At 43.1% G+C, this 16,689-nt stretch overlaps 1 protein-coding gene across 1 annotated transcript in view; it reads left to right on the forward strand.

The window, feature by feature from the left end:
• SYDE2 (synapse defective Rho GTPase homolog 2) overlaps window positions 1-16,689 on the forward strand; it is an 87,257-nt gene that overhangs the window by 59,112 nt on the left and 11,456 nt on the right. Inside the window, exons 6-7 of the mRNA XM_073593615.1 lie at window positions 10,093-10,274; window positions 12,105-12,336. Coding sequence (XP_073449716.1) covers window positions 10,093-10,274; window positions 12,105-12,336 — 414 coding nt within the window. The remainder of the gene's footprint in view (window positions 1-10,092; window positions 10,275-12,104; window positions 12,337-16,689) is intronic.

Consider the following 16,689-nt stretch of genomic DNA (forward strand, 5'->3'; position numbering starts at 1 on the left):
TTTGTCAGTCGAACTAGCATACAGACGGCGGACTTTTCGACTGGACTCGAGTCTGTCGGATAGATGTGAAACATGTTTCAAATCTAAGTCCGTCCAACTTTTGAGAAAACAAAGTCCGCTGGAGCCTACACACGATCGAATTGTCCGACGAAATTCCGTCCGCCAGGCAAAGTCTGCCGTAAAGTCCGATCGTGTGTACGCGGCACTAGAGTCTTTTTTTTTTTTTTTTTTTTTTTTTTTTAACTTCATGATAGGCATTCATTAAAGTTTGACAGTATCATTCCTTTTCATCAAATTATTTCTTCACTTCCTTCTCCATTCATTTTTGTTGGCTTCTTTTTCGTAAGGTTCCCATCCTTTTAGTTAGCCAGACTTCTTCCATGATCATTCACAAAGTGAAGACCAAAAGAACACAAAAGACTCCCTAGCTTCTGTTCTATTGCGTTTCCCAGCATGTTTACCTTCTCCTGTCGGAGTCCCTGTGTTCGTTATTATACGCGTGTCGGTGGTGTCACTGCATTGGAACACAAGGCATAAAACACTCCCTTCCAGGAGCAGCAATTAAGCCAACTTTTCAGGTTTCGATTGTGCATTTGTTCCTGCCTGTATTGAAAGTTACATTCTGAGGAGGAGAATTCTTCCTGCGAAGTCTCTCTTTTGTGGTGATGGCTCACAATTTGCTCCAGAGACCACATTGACTTTCAGTAACAAGCTTTCCTTTGTTTTAGAGCAAACACAGATGGTATTTCTGTCATGCTTTTGGGGATTAGCCGTTCTAGCTTGGCAATCGTACCTCCAGCTAACGAAATAGAGGCCTTTGATAGATTGACTTCCTGTTTGTAATTTTATTTCTTGGCAGCTGCTGGCCCCAACACACACACACACACACAGGCTTTTCTTCTAGCAATATAACTGAGATGTGCAAGGCTTGGAGTGACAATGCAGCTGCTGAGTAGAGTGTTGTCTGCTAAACAGTCATGAGGGTGTCGGAGGACTTGGTGGTATACACCTCAGGTGATACAGTCCATTGATAATCTGGACCCTGTCAATAGATCTCATGTATGGGTGTCTGCCTTGAACTTTTCAACTGTCCTGTAATCTTTAAGTGCGCCACTAAAGTAGATTGAACACCTAATCGCCCAAATCTCATATAAGCTGTAAAGTATTTCCTGAAACTCAAAAGTTGTTTTCAATCTTTTTTTTTTTTTTTTTCTTGTATCTGCAGCCTTATTTATATAATGCCTGGTGATTTTGTAAGGAAGGACCTTGTACAGGCATTTTATATTTTGAAGTGACAACAGTCTCTAAGCTGTACTCCTATGTTTTCTGTCACATGAGCCCCTGGTGAAGTCTACAAATGGTTGTGCTGACATTATGTAGGCATGATTTTCTGTTTTAGCAGGAAGGCGGTCCAGAGCAATGATCTGCAACTATGCTGGAGCAAGTGGTTGTAGACAGAAAGTGACTCAAAGAAGCTGTTGGCCGGCTTCTGTCGGATGTGCATGCTGGAAAACCAGCAGCCGACCGATTCCCGATCAACACTTTTAGCCAATGGCAGAGAGTGCTGATCGGAGTGTTCTCACGGGGGGGGTCATTCCCCTGTCAGAACACAACAGCTCAGCAGGGGAAATCGCTGAACTTACCTCGCATGATTAGTACAGTGGCTCCAACTGGAGCTACAGGACAGTTTTTTTTTTTTTTTTTTTTTTTCCGGGTTGAATGAAAAAAAAAAATAGTGTGTACCCAGCTTAAAGCGAAGTTCCACCCAAAAGTGAGACCTCAGCTTATTTGCCTCCTCCCCCCCCTCCGGTGCCACATTTGGCACCTTTCAGGGGGGAGGGGGGATCGGGCAACTGTTTTTGACAGGTCCCCGTCCCCACTTCTGGGAGACAGCGCCGTCCCTAGGAAGTTCGGCCCCCTCCACCACAGGGCCAATTAGAAAGCGCAGCGCTCTTCGCGCATGCACAGTAGGGAACCAGCTGTGAAGCTGAAAGGCTTCACTACCGGTTTCCCTAAGTGGAGATGGCGACAGCAGTACCCGACAGCCGATCCGAAAATCGGCTGGGGTACCGACATCACGGGCTCCCTGGACAGGTAAGTGTCCATATATTAAAAGTCAGCACCTACAGTATTTGTAGCTGCTGACTTTGTTTTTTATTTTTTCCCCAGGCGAAACTCCTCTCTTTAACTCTACCTGTAATCTCGTCCTTTCTGGTTTTGAAAGAACGCAATGGCAGAAGCAGGGGATGCCTGTTGACTCCTGGGATTGATGACACCAATATCCCCGGAGTCAATGCGACATCCTTGATGGCGTCAATCGCTGTGGCTGACTGGCCTGGGAGCAGTGTGAATTTTAAATTAAAAAAGGTATTTTAAAAAGAAAATAAATAAAAATATCTAAAACATATTTAAACTAAAGATACTAGCCATTAAATCAGACATTGCTGTTTAGAAGGGTGAATCTCCGCTTCAAGGTTTGGATCCTTCTAAAAGGAACTTCCAGACACACATGTAGCCAATACTACTTTCTGAACTACAAAACGCCCCCCCCCCCTTATACAATGGAGGTGGTGAGGTGTTATGTAATCCAACAGGGTAGAATTCTGGCCGAGCTGACAACACTGGTGGATTAGTTCAGTAGTGGCAGCATTGGCAGCCCAGTATAGGTTAAGTTAAGAGCTTACTGGATTTCTGACAGATCAGTGTTTTAGAGACTTAACATGTGGAAATGTGTATGTATTTCTGCATATTCTGCATTGCTTTAAAAAAGCAAAATGTTGATGAATGAAAGAATCTAAATCTGTTTACTGTCTGAGATTATATCCAGAATTCCCAGTTCAGTCCAAATGCTGGGGCCGTTACAAAGCCAAATGATGGTGCCACACAATGAATCCTCCATAGTGTAGAATAGATAAATAACCAGAGAGAATTCAGCCAATTCCAGAAAAGTTGTTCTAGGCAGAAAGGCAAACTAGCACACAAAAATCTCAGTTTTAGAAGGAAACTGGTGAGTGATTTTTAACCACCCATGCCCATTGATCATAATCAGTATATACCAACCAGCCATAACGTTATGACCACTGACAGGTTAAGTGAATAACATTGATTATCTTGTCACAATGGCATCTGAAAGTCAGTGGGATTTACTAGGCAGTAAGTAAACATGTTGTCCCTGAAGTAAATATGTTGAAAGCAGAAATGGGCATCACAGTTTGTTGTGTATGGGGCCCTGTAGGTGCAGATCAGTCGGGGTGCCCATGCTGACCTGTGTACACAGCCAGAAGGGCCTACAATGGACATGTGAGCATCAGAACCTGGACCACAGAGCAGGTGAAGAAGGTGGCCTGATCTAATGAATCATGTTTTCTTTACATCATGTGGATGGCTGGGTAGGTGTGTGTGACTTACCTGGGGATAAGATGGCACCAGGATGAGAAGGCAAGCCAGCGGAGGCAGTGTGATGCTTTGGGCAATGTTCTGCTGGGAAACCTTAAGTCCTGCCATTCATGTGGAAGTACACTCCTTCATGGAAATGACATTCCCTGATGGCAGTGGCCTCTTTCAGTAGGATAATGTGCCCTACCACACTGCAAAAAATGGTTCAAGAATAGCTTGAGAAACACAACGATGAGTTCAAGGTGTTGACTTGGCCTCCATAATCACCAGATCCCAATCCAGTTGCAACTTCTACAACTTAAAGGATCTGCTACTGATGGCTTGGTGCCAGATACCACAGCATACCTTCAGGGGTCTACAGTAGTGGTGTCCATGCCTGAGGGGTTGGGGCTGTTTTGGTGGCAAACAGGGGATATACTCCATATTAGGTGGGTGATCATTAAGGCTGGTCATTAACTGCTTAGTTAAAGGGCAGTTTACACAAAATTGTATAGGTTTTAGGAGGAGCTGATAATGAAATCGACAGTAATGATAATTTCATGTCTGTAAACAATTTTATGAATCCGTTTCCTTTTGTCCTTCCCAATTGTGGATGCTAAAAATGTGTGGAATGTTTGGATCCTGAGGACGGCACGGACCATTTTCTTCTGGATACGTGTGATATTTGAATCTCTTTGTAGCTAGTTATGGTACAGGCAATAATTAGATATTTACAACTGTTTTTGGACAGGGTAGTCAGTGTGTGTAAATGTTCAAAAGTCCCAGTTACTACATCAGCCCATTAAGATTTACAGAGTGTCCACAAAGACCTATAAATGGTCCTGTTGGAGCTGTAAAGCTTTACAAGTGCCTACTGCTGTCTATAAATGTTTTCCAAGTAACTGATTTTATATATGAATGAATGTGTGTGTTTGGGAGTACCCCAGGGTGTGTAGTGAGTGTGTGAACATAGTCTCTCTCCCTCTCTCTCTCCCTCTCTCTCTCCCTCTCTCCCTCTCTCCCTTCTCACCCCTGGTAAATTGTTATACTTTTGAGATGTAACAAAATCAGACCCAGATAAATCACTGACTGAATTGTTTCCACCTTTTGATGTGACCTATAATCTGTGCAATTCAACTAAAAACAAACTGAAATCTTTAAAAGGGAGGGAAAAAAAACGTAGAATTTCATTTTAGAATAACGTGGTTGCATATACATACACCCCTTAAACGAATACTTTTGTCAAAGCACCTTTTGATTTTATGACCGCATTTAGTCTGTTCTGATTCCCAACCAACGTTCATAGGTAAATCAAGAACATCCTAATGTGTAGTAGTCCATCATAGGAAATCAATTCCATAAGATGAGTAGAAATCGCCCGTGAAAAGACGAAATATACGGTAATCAAACTTCACCATCACTGTGTGAATCCACCACCATAATGTGGGGTCAGCACGCTTACCAGAATGCGTGGACTCCTATACTGGTATGTATTGAGTCAATCATGCATTTGACGAATCGTCCCATTCATATTCAGCACTCCCAGATAGTTGATAGGGAAATCCACCAGTCCAGAGTTGGATGGAAAAATTCAACCTTCAGAAGGCAGGCTCCGGACACATAGCAGACCACATCCGACTGGAAAGCAATTCTCGAACATGTATGGAGGAAACAGCAAGCAACCGCACATAGTGTAAAACTGTATCAAAATGTTTATTTAAAAAAAAACAGATGAACACTTGCATGTATCCACTTAAAGCTATGTATTCAATAATCAAATCCATGGGAAATGGGGAAAGGAATGCAATGACATCACAAACACCACCCTTGCCTTCCAAAGGCTTTGTAATTATGCATACCCAATGTTGTGATCCAGGCTCCTATGCCAGACAGCATAAGCTGGGTCTCGTGGCAAACTACTCTGTAGTCAATGTATAGCTCCAGCCGTGGCCCAGATTTACACCCCAAACCTCTCCCCCTAGAGCATGTTCCACAATTCATGGGGAGGTTGTAGGGTGTTCCCCTTTTTAATTTTTCTGTAAAGTTGTTCTGTAAAATTTGACCTCCGTGAGTGTGATTGCGGGTCCCGTGGACTCCCGCGATCGTCTCGCGGAGAGGAAGAACGGGGAAATGCTGATGTAAACAAGCATTTCCCCATTCTGCCTTGTGACAGGACACTAATCTGGAGCAGTGATCAGTGTCGTGTCACACATAGCCCACCCCCCCCCCCCCCCCCACAGTTAGAATCACTCCCTAGGACATACTTAACACCTTCACTGCCATTCACATTTACACAGTAATCAATGCATTTTTAATTGCACTGATCGCTGTATAAATGTGAATGGTCCCAAAATAGCGCCAAAAGTGTCCGATGTGTGCGCCATAATGTCGCAGTCATGATAAAAATCGCTGATCGCCGCCATTACTAGTAAAAAAAAAAATTATTGATAAAAATGACATAAAACTATCCCCTATTTCAGGGCTATGCAATTAACAGACCTCCAGCTGTTGCAAAACTACAAGTCCCATCATGCCTCTGCCTCTGGGTGTCATGCTTGTGGCTGTCAGTCTTGCAATGCCTCATGGGAGTTGTAGTTCTGCAACAGCTGGAGGTCCGCTAATTGCATATCCCTGCCCTATTTTGTAGACGCTATAACTTTTGCGCAAACCAATCAATAAACGCTTATTGCGATTCATTTATTTATTTTTTTTTACCAAAAATATGTAGAAGAATACGTATCGGCCTAAACTGAGGAAAATATTTTTTTTTTTTATATATTTTTGGGGGATATTTATTATAGCAAAAAGTAATGCGTTTTTTTTTTTTTTCAAAATTGTCGCTATTTTTTTTATTTTTTTGTTTATAGTACAAAAAATAAAAACCGCAGAGGTGATCAAATACCACCAAAAGAAAGCTCTATTTGTGTGGGAAAAAAGGATGTCAATTTTGTTTGGGAGCCACGTCGCACGACCGCGCAATTGTCAGTTTAAGCGACGCAGTGCCGAATCGCAAAAAACGATCTGGTCTTTTGCCAGCCATATGGTCTGGGGCTTAAGTGGTTAATAAAGATATGAGTGTTTTTTTTTGTTTGTTTTTTTATCTACCTGCAGTTGAGTTTATTGTAATGTAATTCGGGAGGCTGGTCTACAAAAAGTGGAGCTGCTGTTTGTAGCTCAAATTGTGCAGTGAAATCAGAGTATGCAACTCTAATCTAGGAGAGGAGCCTGTACAACAGTATGACTGAAGGGAAGACTGGAGTTCAGTTTAAAATGTAACCCATTATGCATATATCAATGCAGAATACATATTCTAATTCTTAAAATGAATTCTGGTTGTATAAAATATGACCCCAGTCATGGTCAGTTATGTGGTAATATTTGGGATTTGCATTTGCTGTTTTTTCTTTTTTTGTAAGATATGTTCCAGAGTTTGGATCTTGCACATATTTTTGCCTAGTAAATCTTCCAGTGTGAAGCAGAGAGTCCAAGAAATGTGAAACATGCCTTTTAAATGAATCCAGGTTCTTTCCTCCAACGTTTTCCCCCTCCTGCTCCCACGGTAAAGTTGCAGTAGAGTCTGAAAATCTGATTCCTTATTTGGAGAGGTTAGCGGGGCCTGAGTAGTCTGATGCAGAGCAATCCGTCATCACAAGAGACAAGGGAGCCGAGGTTCCCTGCTGATGTATTTTCAGTGCAGAAGACAATCGCCGGCGCAGACTGTATGGGGAGGTCAAGCATGGTCTCAGTGTTGTCTTGAGTTCTTTACTCATGTCACAACATGACATGTGGAAGAATTTTTCACCGTCGCATACTTGTGTAAAATACTCCAGGGAGTTGCGAGCCATTTGCGTGACAGTGGGAACACATTGCGGTCCGTCGAGGAATTCTACTTTCAAGGCAAAACTGACCGATGGACTTTACCCTTCAGATCAATGTCTCAAATTTCTTCATGTTATTTTCTCAATGAGCTGCACACGAGACTTTATTAGGAACTATAGACTTTCTTTCTCGGTGCACATATTTAAGTTGTCAGTGTAATGTATATAATCCTAATATGTGTTAGAGAAATTGAACACATTTATTAACCACCTGATCTCCGGAAGATTTATCCCCCTTCATGACCACGCCACTTTTTGCACTACGACGCTGCATTACTTTAAATGACAATTGCGCAGTCATGCAACGCTGTACCCAGAAGGGGGGGGGGGGCTTCTGCACACAGAAGGCTCTATGCATGAAAGCAAAAAAACCTTGTGCCTTTACAACCACTTTACAGCCAGCATGATCCAAAAGTGATACTTTCGTTTGCTTATTCTGCCTCTAAAACCCAATAGTGGGACATCAACCCTAGAATTCCCAGTTGTAGTAGTACAGTCGTGGACAAAAGTTTTGAGAATGACACATATTGATTTTCACAAAGTCTGCTGCTTCTGTGTTTTTAGATCTTTTTGTCAGATGTTACCATGGTATACTGAAGTATAATTACAAGCATTGCAAGCGTCAAAGGCTTTTATTGAGAATTACATGAAGTTTATGCAGAGTCTATCTGCAGTGTTGAACCTTCTTTTTTAAGAACTCTGCAATTTGCCCTGGTGTGCTGTCAATCAACTTCTGGGCCACATACTGACTGATGGCTGCTCATTCTTGCATAATCAATGATTGGAGTTTGTCAGAATTTGTGGGGGTTTTTTTGGTTCACCCGCCTCTTGAGGCTTGACCAAAAGTTCTCAATGGGATTAAGGTCTGGGGAGTTTCCTGGCCATGGACCTAACATTTTGATGTTTTGTTCCCCAAGCCACTTATCACTTTTGGCTTTATGGCAAGGTCCTCCATCATGCTGGAAAAGGCATTGTTCCTCACCAGACTGTTCTTGGATGGTTGGGAGAAGTTGCTCTTGGAGGATGTTTTTGTACCGTTCTTTATTCATGGCTGTATTCTTAGGCAAAATTGTGAGTGAGCCCACTCCCTTGGCTGAGAAGAAACCCCACCCATGAATGGTCTCCGGATGCTTTACTGTTGGCATGACACAGGACCGATGGTAGCGCTCACTTTTTTTTTTTTTTTTTTCCTCCTGATAAGGTGTTTTCCAGATGCCCCAAACAACCGGAAAGGGGATTCATCAGAGAAAATGACTTTACCCCAGTCCTCACCAATCCAATCTCTGTACCTTTTGCAGAATATCAATCTGTCCCTGATGTTTTTCCTGGAGAGAAGTGGCTTCTTTGCTGCTCTTCTTGGCACCAGGCCATCCTCCAAAAGTCTTCTCTTCATTGTGCGTGCCGATGTCCTCACACCTGCCTGCTGCCATTCCTGAGCAAGCTCTTCACTGATGGTGCCCCGATCCCGCAGCTGAATCAGCGGTAGGAGACGGTCCTGGCGCTTGCTGGACTTTCTTGGGTGCCCTGAAGCCTTCTTCACAAATGCAGTGGAAATGTTTTTTTTTTATGGGATTAGGTTCATTTTCATGGCAAAGAAGGACTTTGCAATTAATTGCAATTCATCTGATCACTCTTCATAACATTCTGATGGCTACAGTGCGGGCTTTTAGTGCAGGGAGGGCGTCCATAAAAGTCCTCCAATGATTGCGCTGCTTGTGCGCCCCCTTCGGACTTGGCAATCACAGAGCAAGATGAAGCGCCAATCACAGTGCCCTTTACCATGTGATCGATCAGCTGTCGGCCAAAGACGGATGATCACGGAAGTACAGTAAATGGAAACCGGTTATTGCCATTTTTTTTTTCCTCCTAACGATCAGCATACAGGGACATCGGTGCCCACCAGTGCTGCCAATTAGTGTCACCTATCAGTGCTGCCTACCAGTGCCCATATCGGTGCCCATCAGTGTCGCCTCTGTGCCGGCTCATCAGTGCCCATTAGCGCACATCAGTGAAGGTGGAAAATTTCCTGTTTGAAAAATCTTATAACAAACTATGAAAAATGTTTGTTTTTTTTTGTTTTTGTTTTTTTTCCCCAAATTTTCAGTCTTGCCCAGTAAGCAAGTGGTTTAATATTTGTGTCATTCTCAAAACTTTTGGCTGTAGTGTAGAATGCAGATATTGTCATGTCTCAGCAAGAGAGTGATAACAATATTGTATACTTGTAGGAGGAGATGAGACACAAACTACTGCAAGATAAGTTTTTAATACTGAAGTCTTTAAGAGAGATATAAAATTCTGGGTAATTCAAACCACCAGTGCCCACTCAAAACTAAAATATCAGTTTGGGGTGGAGTGAGTTTTGCGCTACCTAGTACTAGAAGTGACATTCTACTGTTATCTTTCCGCCTTGGGTAAACTTTTGGGTCTGTTGATTCCTCTGTCAGAAATCACAGACTGTTATAGTGAAATACTGCCTGACAGCAGACTGTAATTTTGGCTTTCAGGATTTGTACTTTGAACGGCCTGACATGACCTCAGCCAGAGCCTGTCTAATTTACTGAGTGGATAATGATGTCTTATGAAGGGAAATTTGTTTATTTTTTTGGCTCTTTTGAGCCTCAGATTCTCCTAAACACAGCTCAGGTTTATGTGGTATAAATGATGATGGTAAGTGAACCTATACCACTGTCATTTAACTGGCAATTAACTGGGTTGTCCATTTTGAGTGGGGTTTGAGAATTTACAGATTGTTGTACTGTGTACATCTATACTATTCTATAGTAAATCTATGCACCAAGTTATAAATATTCATGAGTTTCTGCCTCTTGTTGTTTTGTAGGTGTATTAAAGGATTACCTGAGAGAGCTCCCTTCTCCACTGATAACCAAGCAGCTGTACGAAGCCGTTCTACATGCCATGGCAGAGAAACCGCTAAAGATGTCTGGGAACGGCTGTGAAAACGACCTGCGGGACTCCGAGCACACAGTGGAGCTCCTGAACTGGCTGCCTGATGTGGAGAGAGTGAGTACTGCTATCACTACTACTGAATGGTATACAAACATTCTCCAACACTACATCCAGCACAGATCATAAAATGTTTCTGACATGTAGATTAAAGAGGAACTGAACTCTGGAAGTTGTGCTCAAAAAAAAGGCAGGCAGATGGCAAAGGACTAGTCACCAGTATTGCCTGTGGGTTCTCCTTGCATCTGATCTTTTCCCTATTACTGACTTACCATGCTTTGTTTTGTACTGTGTCTGTGTGGAAGCAGTCATATTGGTAGAGGTGCAGGGCTTTGCTTCCCCGTGTCAGAACTCCTAGCAAGGAGAATGGTGAGCAGCACAGCAGTGACATCAAACGTCAAAATCCCCTGAGATTAGTTGTCAGAGGCAGCATACTATATCTCTTCTGTAATAATGGATTCTTAACTGCCTGTTTTGCGATCCTCTTAAAAATTTACACTGAGCTTTGCATGCACACTTCAGGGTACAATTTCAGAATCTGCCCACATGAATGAATTCCCACACATTCATGGTAGTTACGTCATCATTGCCTGGCTAGTCAACAAGGCCATAGATTCAGAACCAGGAAGAGGAACAGGTGAAGATGCCATCGTGAGAGCATGTGGATGTCACAGTGCTGGCGTTCTGAGTTGTGCAGGAGTGTCGTCATTGTGGCTTTGGCCAATCACATAGCCGGAGTGTGTGAACCCGGCAGAAAGACCGGGGGAAGATGTTGGCCCTCTCAGGAGTGACAGCGCACTGCTGGAAGTCTTTGTTTCAAGGTAAGTATTTCATAGTGTGCTAGTATGCGATGCATACTAGCATATTCGTCTATTGCTTACATGTGTGTTGTGTTTACTAATGCTTTAAGCTAAAACTGGAAGCTGATTGGTTTCTATGCAGAGCAGCAACAGATTTTGCACTCTCCAGTTTTAGTAAATCAACCCCAATGCGTTTGTTCTGCATTTAAAAAACTGTTCTCATTTTGTTTCAGTTAAAGTTCAAATTTAAAAAGTTTAGTATTTCTGTTGTAATTTAAAGCGGAGTTCCACCCAAAAAATGGAACTTCCGCTTTAAGGGAAGGTGACCCCCTGACATGCCACATTTGACATGTTATTTGGTTGGGGGGCGGAAACCCTCTAAATGGAGGGTTCCAGCTCCCACTTCCTCCCGGGGCTCCGCGGAGTCGGATGTCAGTTCACCCCCCCCCCCCCCCCCCCTCTCAGCAATCATCTGGGACACGTCACAGGTCCCAGATGATTGGACGGCCAGTCACAGCATGCGCAGTGGCTCGTGCATGCGCAGTGCATGCCTGGCTGTGAAGCCACAGCCGGACGCCCACAGTGACAAAGCCGGTGCTGCAGAGAGGAGCGGGGCTTCGTTCCCCCGCATCGCTGGACCCTGGGACAGGTAAGTGTCCGATTTATTAAAAGTCAGCAGCTGCAGTATTTGTAGCTGCTGACTTTTAATCTTTTTTTAAGCGGAGCTTTAAGTCACTTTCAGTATCCAGTCCTCCCCTATGGAGCAGTGGATGCCGATCCTACCCTGCCCGCAAAATCTGGATGGCTGGTGGTCCTATTTTCCATCAATCTGGTGGATTGGATGAAAACAGGCGGTCCGTTTCCATCCGATTTCCCCATAGGGACTGTGTTCGCTCAGCGGAGCAGACAGGAACTGTCATCCGCTTGCTCAGCATAGATCAGCAGAGCGATCCCCAGCAGAGCAAGCATGATCTGTTCCATGAAGGCGCCCGTGTGAAAGAGGCCTTATTGCTTTTTTCAGTTGTGTGCATTTTATATCCTGAAGAGTACATGGGACTGCTCTCATCATTTTATATTTGTCTTTCAGGCAACCTTGAAGATGCTGCTGGATCACTTGAAGCTGGTTGCCTCTTATCATGAAGTGAACAAAATGACCTGCCAGAACCTGGCTGTCTGCTTTGGACCGGTCCTCCTGAGTCAGAGACAGGAAACGTCCAATCACAATAACCGGGTGTTCATTGACTCGGAAGAGCTTGCCAGTGCCTTGGATTTCAAAAAACACATTGAAGTCCTTCATTACTTACTGCAGTTATGGCCAGGTATGCTGTTTTTAGCCTCACACGAACAGTTTTTTTGTTTATGCCTTTTGCTAATATAATTACTCTTTTTTGGAAGCTATCTAGGTTATGTATTAACCTTGCTAGTTGCTAGGTCCTTGTTTAAAGCCATTTAGATCTAATTACCATCCTTAAAACTATGTAATTCTGCTTTTAATGGGGTTCCCTCTGAATCACAGATCTGTTCTTCTAGCCTTGTGCATGACTCGCAGAAAATCCCAAGTGCCTCCTAAGTATAGAGATGTCTTATTTAAAATATGATCACAAAGGTGTAAGGGGATAAAGCACTGTGTACTGTTTGCCATAGGCAGATGACACAACGGAGGTATTTTGCAGCCGTGACGCAGGTAACTGGTCTGTAATGTGAGTGAAGTGGCGTATCCGTGTGCAGTGAGCATGGCGTTGGAGGCGGAGCATGTCTTATTTAAATATTTGGCTCTGCGCAGTGTCTACCTAACTGTAGCGGATGCTTCTCTCAATGAGGATGTGAAAAGGCATTTAAGATGTCTCACCAGGGACTCAGTTGAGAAGAGTTACCTTGCTGCCTGTAACAATGGATTCAATTTATTTTCTGTTTGTTTTCTAACCTTCTAATGCTTCGTTCCAGCAGAAAGCCTAGTGCTATTCATACAGCACTTATTTCTTGGATAGTGTAGGTGGTTGCAAGCTCAAGGTACCAACAGACATGTAGGCAGGCGCAAGGCAAAGGATTAGTCCCCACTAATGCCAATGATCTCCGCGGAGGGATCTTTCCACATTACGGACTTACCCTGTCTTGTTTTGCATGGTGTCTGTGTGGAGGCAGCCATCCTGATAGAGGCAGAGCTTTGCTTTTTCATGTCAGGGCCTCCCAACAGTGATCAGCACAATTGTGACCTCATCAAATTTGACTCCAAATCTCCAGAGATAGCCGTGTCTTAGATCTCACACTGCAGATATACAGCTATGAGGCTGTAAACACAGGAGCCCCTGCACACTGCTTATACCAGTAAGTGCAATTTTTCAGGAGGAATTCCAGACAGTGGATACATTTTCAGTGTACTGCTTAGTAAAAAAAAAAATGACCCTTTTCAAATGTCTCCTATAAAAAAAGTATATGTTTACTTTGTGAGTTCAAGTTCACTTAAGTCATTGTAAACCTATTTTTTTTCTTTAAATAGCAAACATGTCACACTTACCTGCTCTGTGCAATGGTTTTGCACAGAGCAGCCCCAATCCTCCTCTTCTCGGATCTCCAGCCAACGCTCCTGGCTCCTCCCCTTTGCTGAGGGCATCCATAGCAAGCCACTTGCTATGGGTGTACTCATACAAGCTCAATCCCGAGCCGCGCTCTGTGTGTCCATTGACACAGAGCACAGTTCAGCCCTGCCCCCCGCTCTCTTCGTTCCCATTGCTCCCTCTGACCAGTGAGGATAGAGAGAGCAGAGATCAGCTGCTGTGGAGCACAGCTCTGGATCAAAATCGGCTTAGGTAAGTATAAGGGGGGGTAATTTGTTTTTACTTTTAATGCAGAGAATGCATTAAGGTCAAAAAACTATCTGCCTTTAGAACCACTTTAGGGCCAGCTGATATCCTTTGAGATTTCGAATAGTGATAATCCATTCAAACCCACTACAGTTCTGTGTCACTTCACCACTCTTAATGGAGCAGAGATGGAACATCCCATGACATTTGACTGATGTTCTAAAGCTGTGCCCCGCCCCGCCCCTTCCTACTGAGCCCCACCTTTTTATTTTTTTTTAATTTTTTTTTATTACTGTTTTGCAAACGGTGCAAAAACGTTACTGCCAGTACACACATATGAAGAGTTGTGTGATCGGTAGAGAGGGGTCCCACCTATGCCAGGATGTGTGTGCGCTTTTTTAGTTTAATGTACCTTTGCTTTAACATGTAAAGCTGTAATCTGTATATACTTGTTTCAGATAACCTATTTCACCTGGAGTAGTGTAATAGTTAGCAGCTATATTAAAGTTTTATATTAGGGTTAATAGTTAATTAACACTTTAAAAGTTAACACTCTAAATTTTAATACTAATAATTTGAACTAAACAAGCAAAAATATAAAGTGTACCTGTAGCCTTGTCAAAAATTATATGTTGCTGAAGGGGAAAAAAATGGTGTCCTCTTTTTTTAATTATGAAGCTTTTAGGTAATTTAGATGGGTGATGATGATCGCAGTTAAAGTAGTACTGTGCTGTAGAAAGAAAACCCTACAGCTGCTGCAAAATCATACAAAAGTTCCTGTGTAAATAGTCGTTTTATGACGGTTGGGATTTTTTGCATCTGGGTGCTGCTGGCCACTTCTTTCTACATGCACTCTCTTCCGTCTGACTGCTGATCATTGCCCTGGACCAGCTTCCTAGCAGCTTCAACAGTGGACTGCGCTGTGCAATATGTGTTGGCATGGCCACTTGGAGTGCATGTGACAGGGTGACAATGTAGGAGCAGAGTGGAGGATGAGAAAGGGGATTGTCACCCCAAAACAGGAAGTGCCTGAACAAGGACCTTTGTGGTGAAATCACCAGGTTTTATTTTAAACGATTGAAAACTGCTTTCTAAATCACATTACTATGTTAAAGCTTGTACTAAATTTTAGTTACTGGGTTTACATATACTTTAAATTGTTTGTAAACCCTTTTAAAAAATGAAAAAAAAAAAACAAAAAAACCTGCAAGACAAAGGCATAATGAGCTAGTGTGCAAAGCATGCTAGCTCATTATGAATTACTTACCTGGGATCCAAGCCCCAGCGGCGGTCCTCATTCACCACTCCGGTGGCTGACATCTCTCCGGGGGTGGTTACTTCCGGGTATTGCGGCTCCGGTGCTGTGATTGGCCGGAGCCGTGATGACGTCACTTCCACGCATGTGTGAGGGAGTTGCCGGTAACGGCACAGTACAACTGAAGCAACGGCACGTACGTGCCATTGCTTCAGTTTGCTTAAGTGCGCATGTGCCGATGACGTCGGCACATGCAAATACAGGGATATCTCCTAAACCGTGCAGGTTTAAGAGATATCCAGTGTAGCTACAGGTAAGCCTAATTATAGGCTTGCCTGTAGTATAAAGTGGTTGTAAAGGGTTTACAACCACTTTAAGCCTCACTTCCTTCTGAAAAGTTGTGACCTCTTGGGATTTGACTTCTTTTAAGATGCAGAAAAGTTTTTAGTATCACAGGTGCCCAATGACAGCTTAGCGTGTCACACTTGTCAAATCACCAGCAGCAAAACTGTACAGAGGCTCACATGACTAGAGAAGCCTCATACATGAAAGTTTTAAAGGGTTAGTTCACCTTTACCAAAAACTGCCTATGCAAGTAACACTGCAGTTTTGACCAAAGTTAAATAATGACCTTGCTTTGAGTGTAGGCCATTTACTTACCTCCCGCAAGCCTGGGGGAAAAACTCTCAGAGATCGCTTAATCCTGTCTTGCCTTGTTGCTAGGATGTCGCTAAGACTCTCAGCTGATTTAAAGCCCCTCACATGCACTCTCTCTCCCCAGTGTGACAATAGCTCTGAGCTCAGCGATGCTGTGACAGAGGTGATAGAGGACCGCACATGTGGGGGTTTAGAGAGCTTGCTCCTGTGATGTGGGTGAGCAGTAATGGCTAGGAGTGTTCTAGTAATAAGGCAGGACTGGATGATGCTGTGTCTGGAAGTTTTTCAGTCAGGCTTGCTGAAGGCCCACACCTATAGCAGGGGTAAAAGTGTAAAATTAGGAGGAAGACTTAGCTGCCCCCAAAAGAAATGGGATTTGTAGGAGACAATAATATCTGTATAACAAGGTAAGCATAGAATCATTGAGATTATTTAAGAATTTGATCTATTGATACAAAAATATGAAATATAAAATCACAAAATCAACATGATACATAATTTGTGAATGATACTTGGATGTACAGTTTAGCAAGATGCTTCGATATGCAAAAAGCCATGCCATAATCTCAATGATTCTATGCTTACCTTGTTATACAGATATTATTGTCTCCTACAAATCCCATTTCTTTTGGGGGCAGCTAAGTCTTCCTCCAAATTTTACACTTTTACCTATTACTAGGGAGTGGAGACACCTATCTGTATCTGTAAAAAGATCCAACAACATTTATCTCTTTATATAACCTATAGCAAGGGTATTATCCAACTTTAGTCAGAGCTGCAGTTTGTTTTTATCTACAGGCAGGCCTTCCTACATAGGCAGTGTTTTGGTAAAGGTGAACTAACCTCATTAGAGTCGGTTCACACTGAGGCAGCGCGACTTGCAACGCGACTGCCTCAGGCAACCTGCACACAACAGCAGCAGCGACTTGCAAAACGACTTCTATATAGAAGTCAATGCA

Source organism: Aquarana catesbeiana, linkage group LG07 (assembly GCF_042186555.1).
Source record: "Aquarana catesbeiana isolate 2022-GZ linkage group LG07, ASM4218655v1, whole genome shotgun sequence".
NCBI lineage: Eukaryota > Metazoa > Chordata > Amphibia > Anura > Ranidae > Aquarana > Aquarana catesbeiana.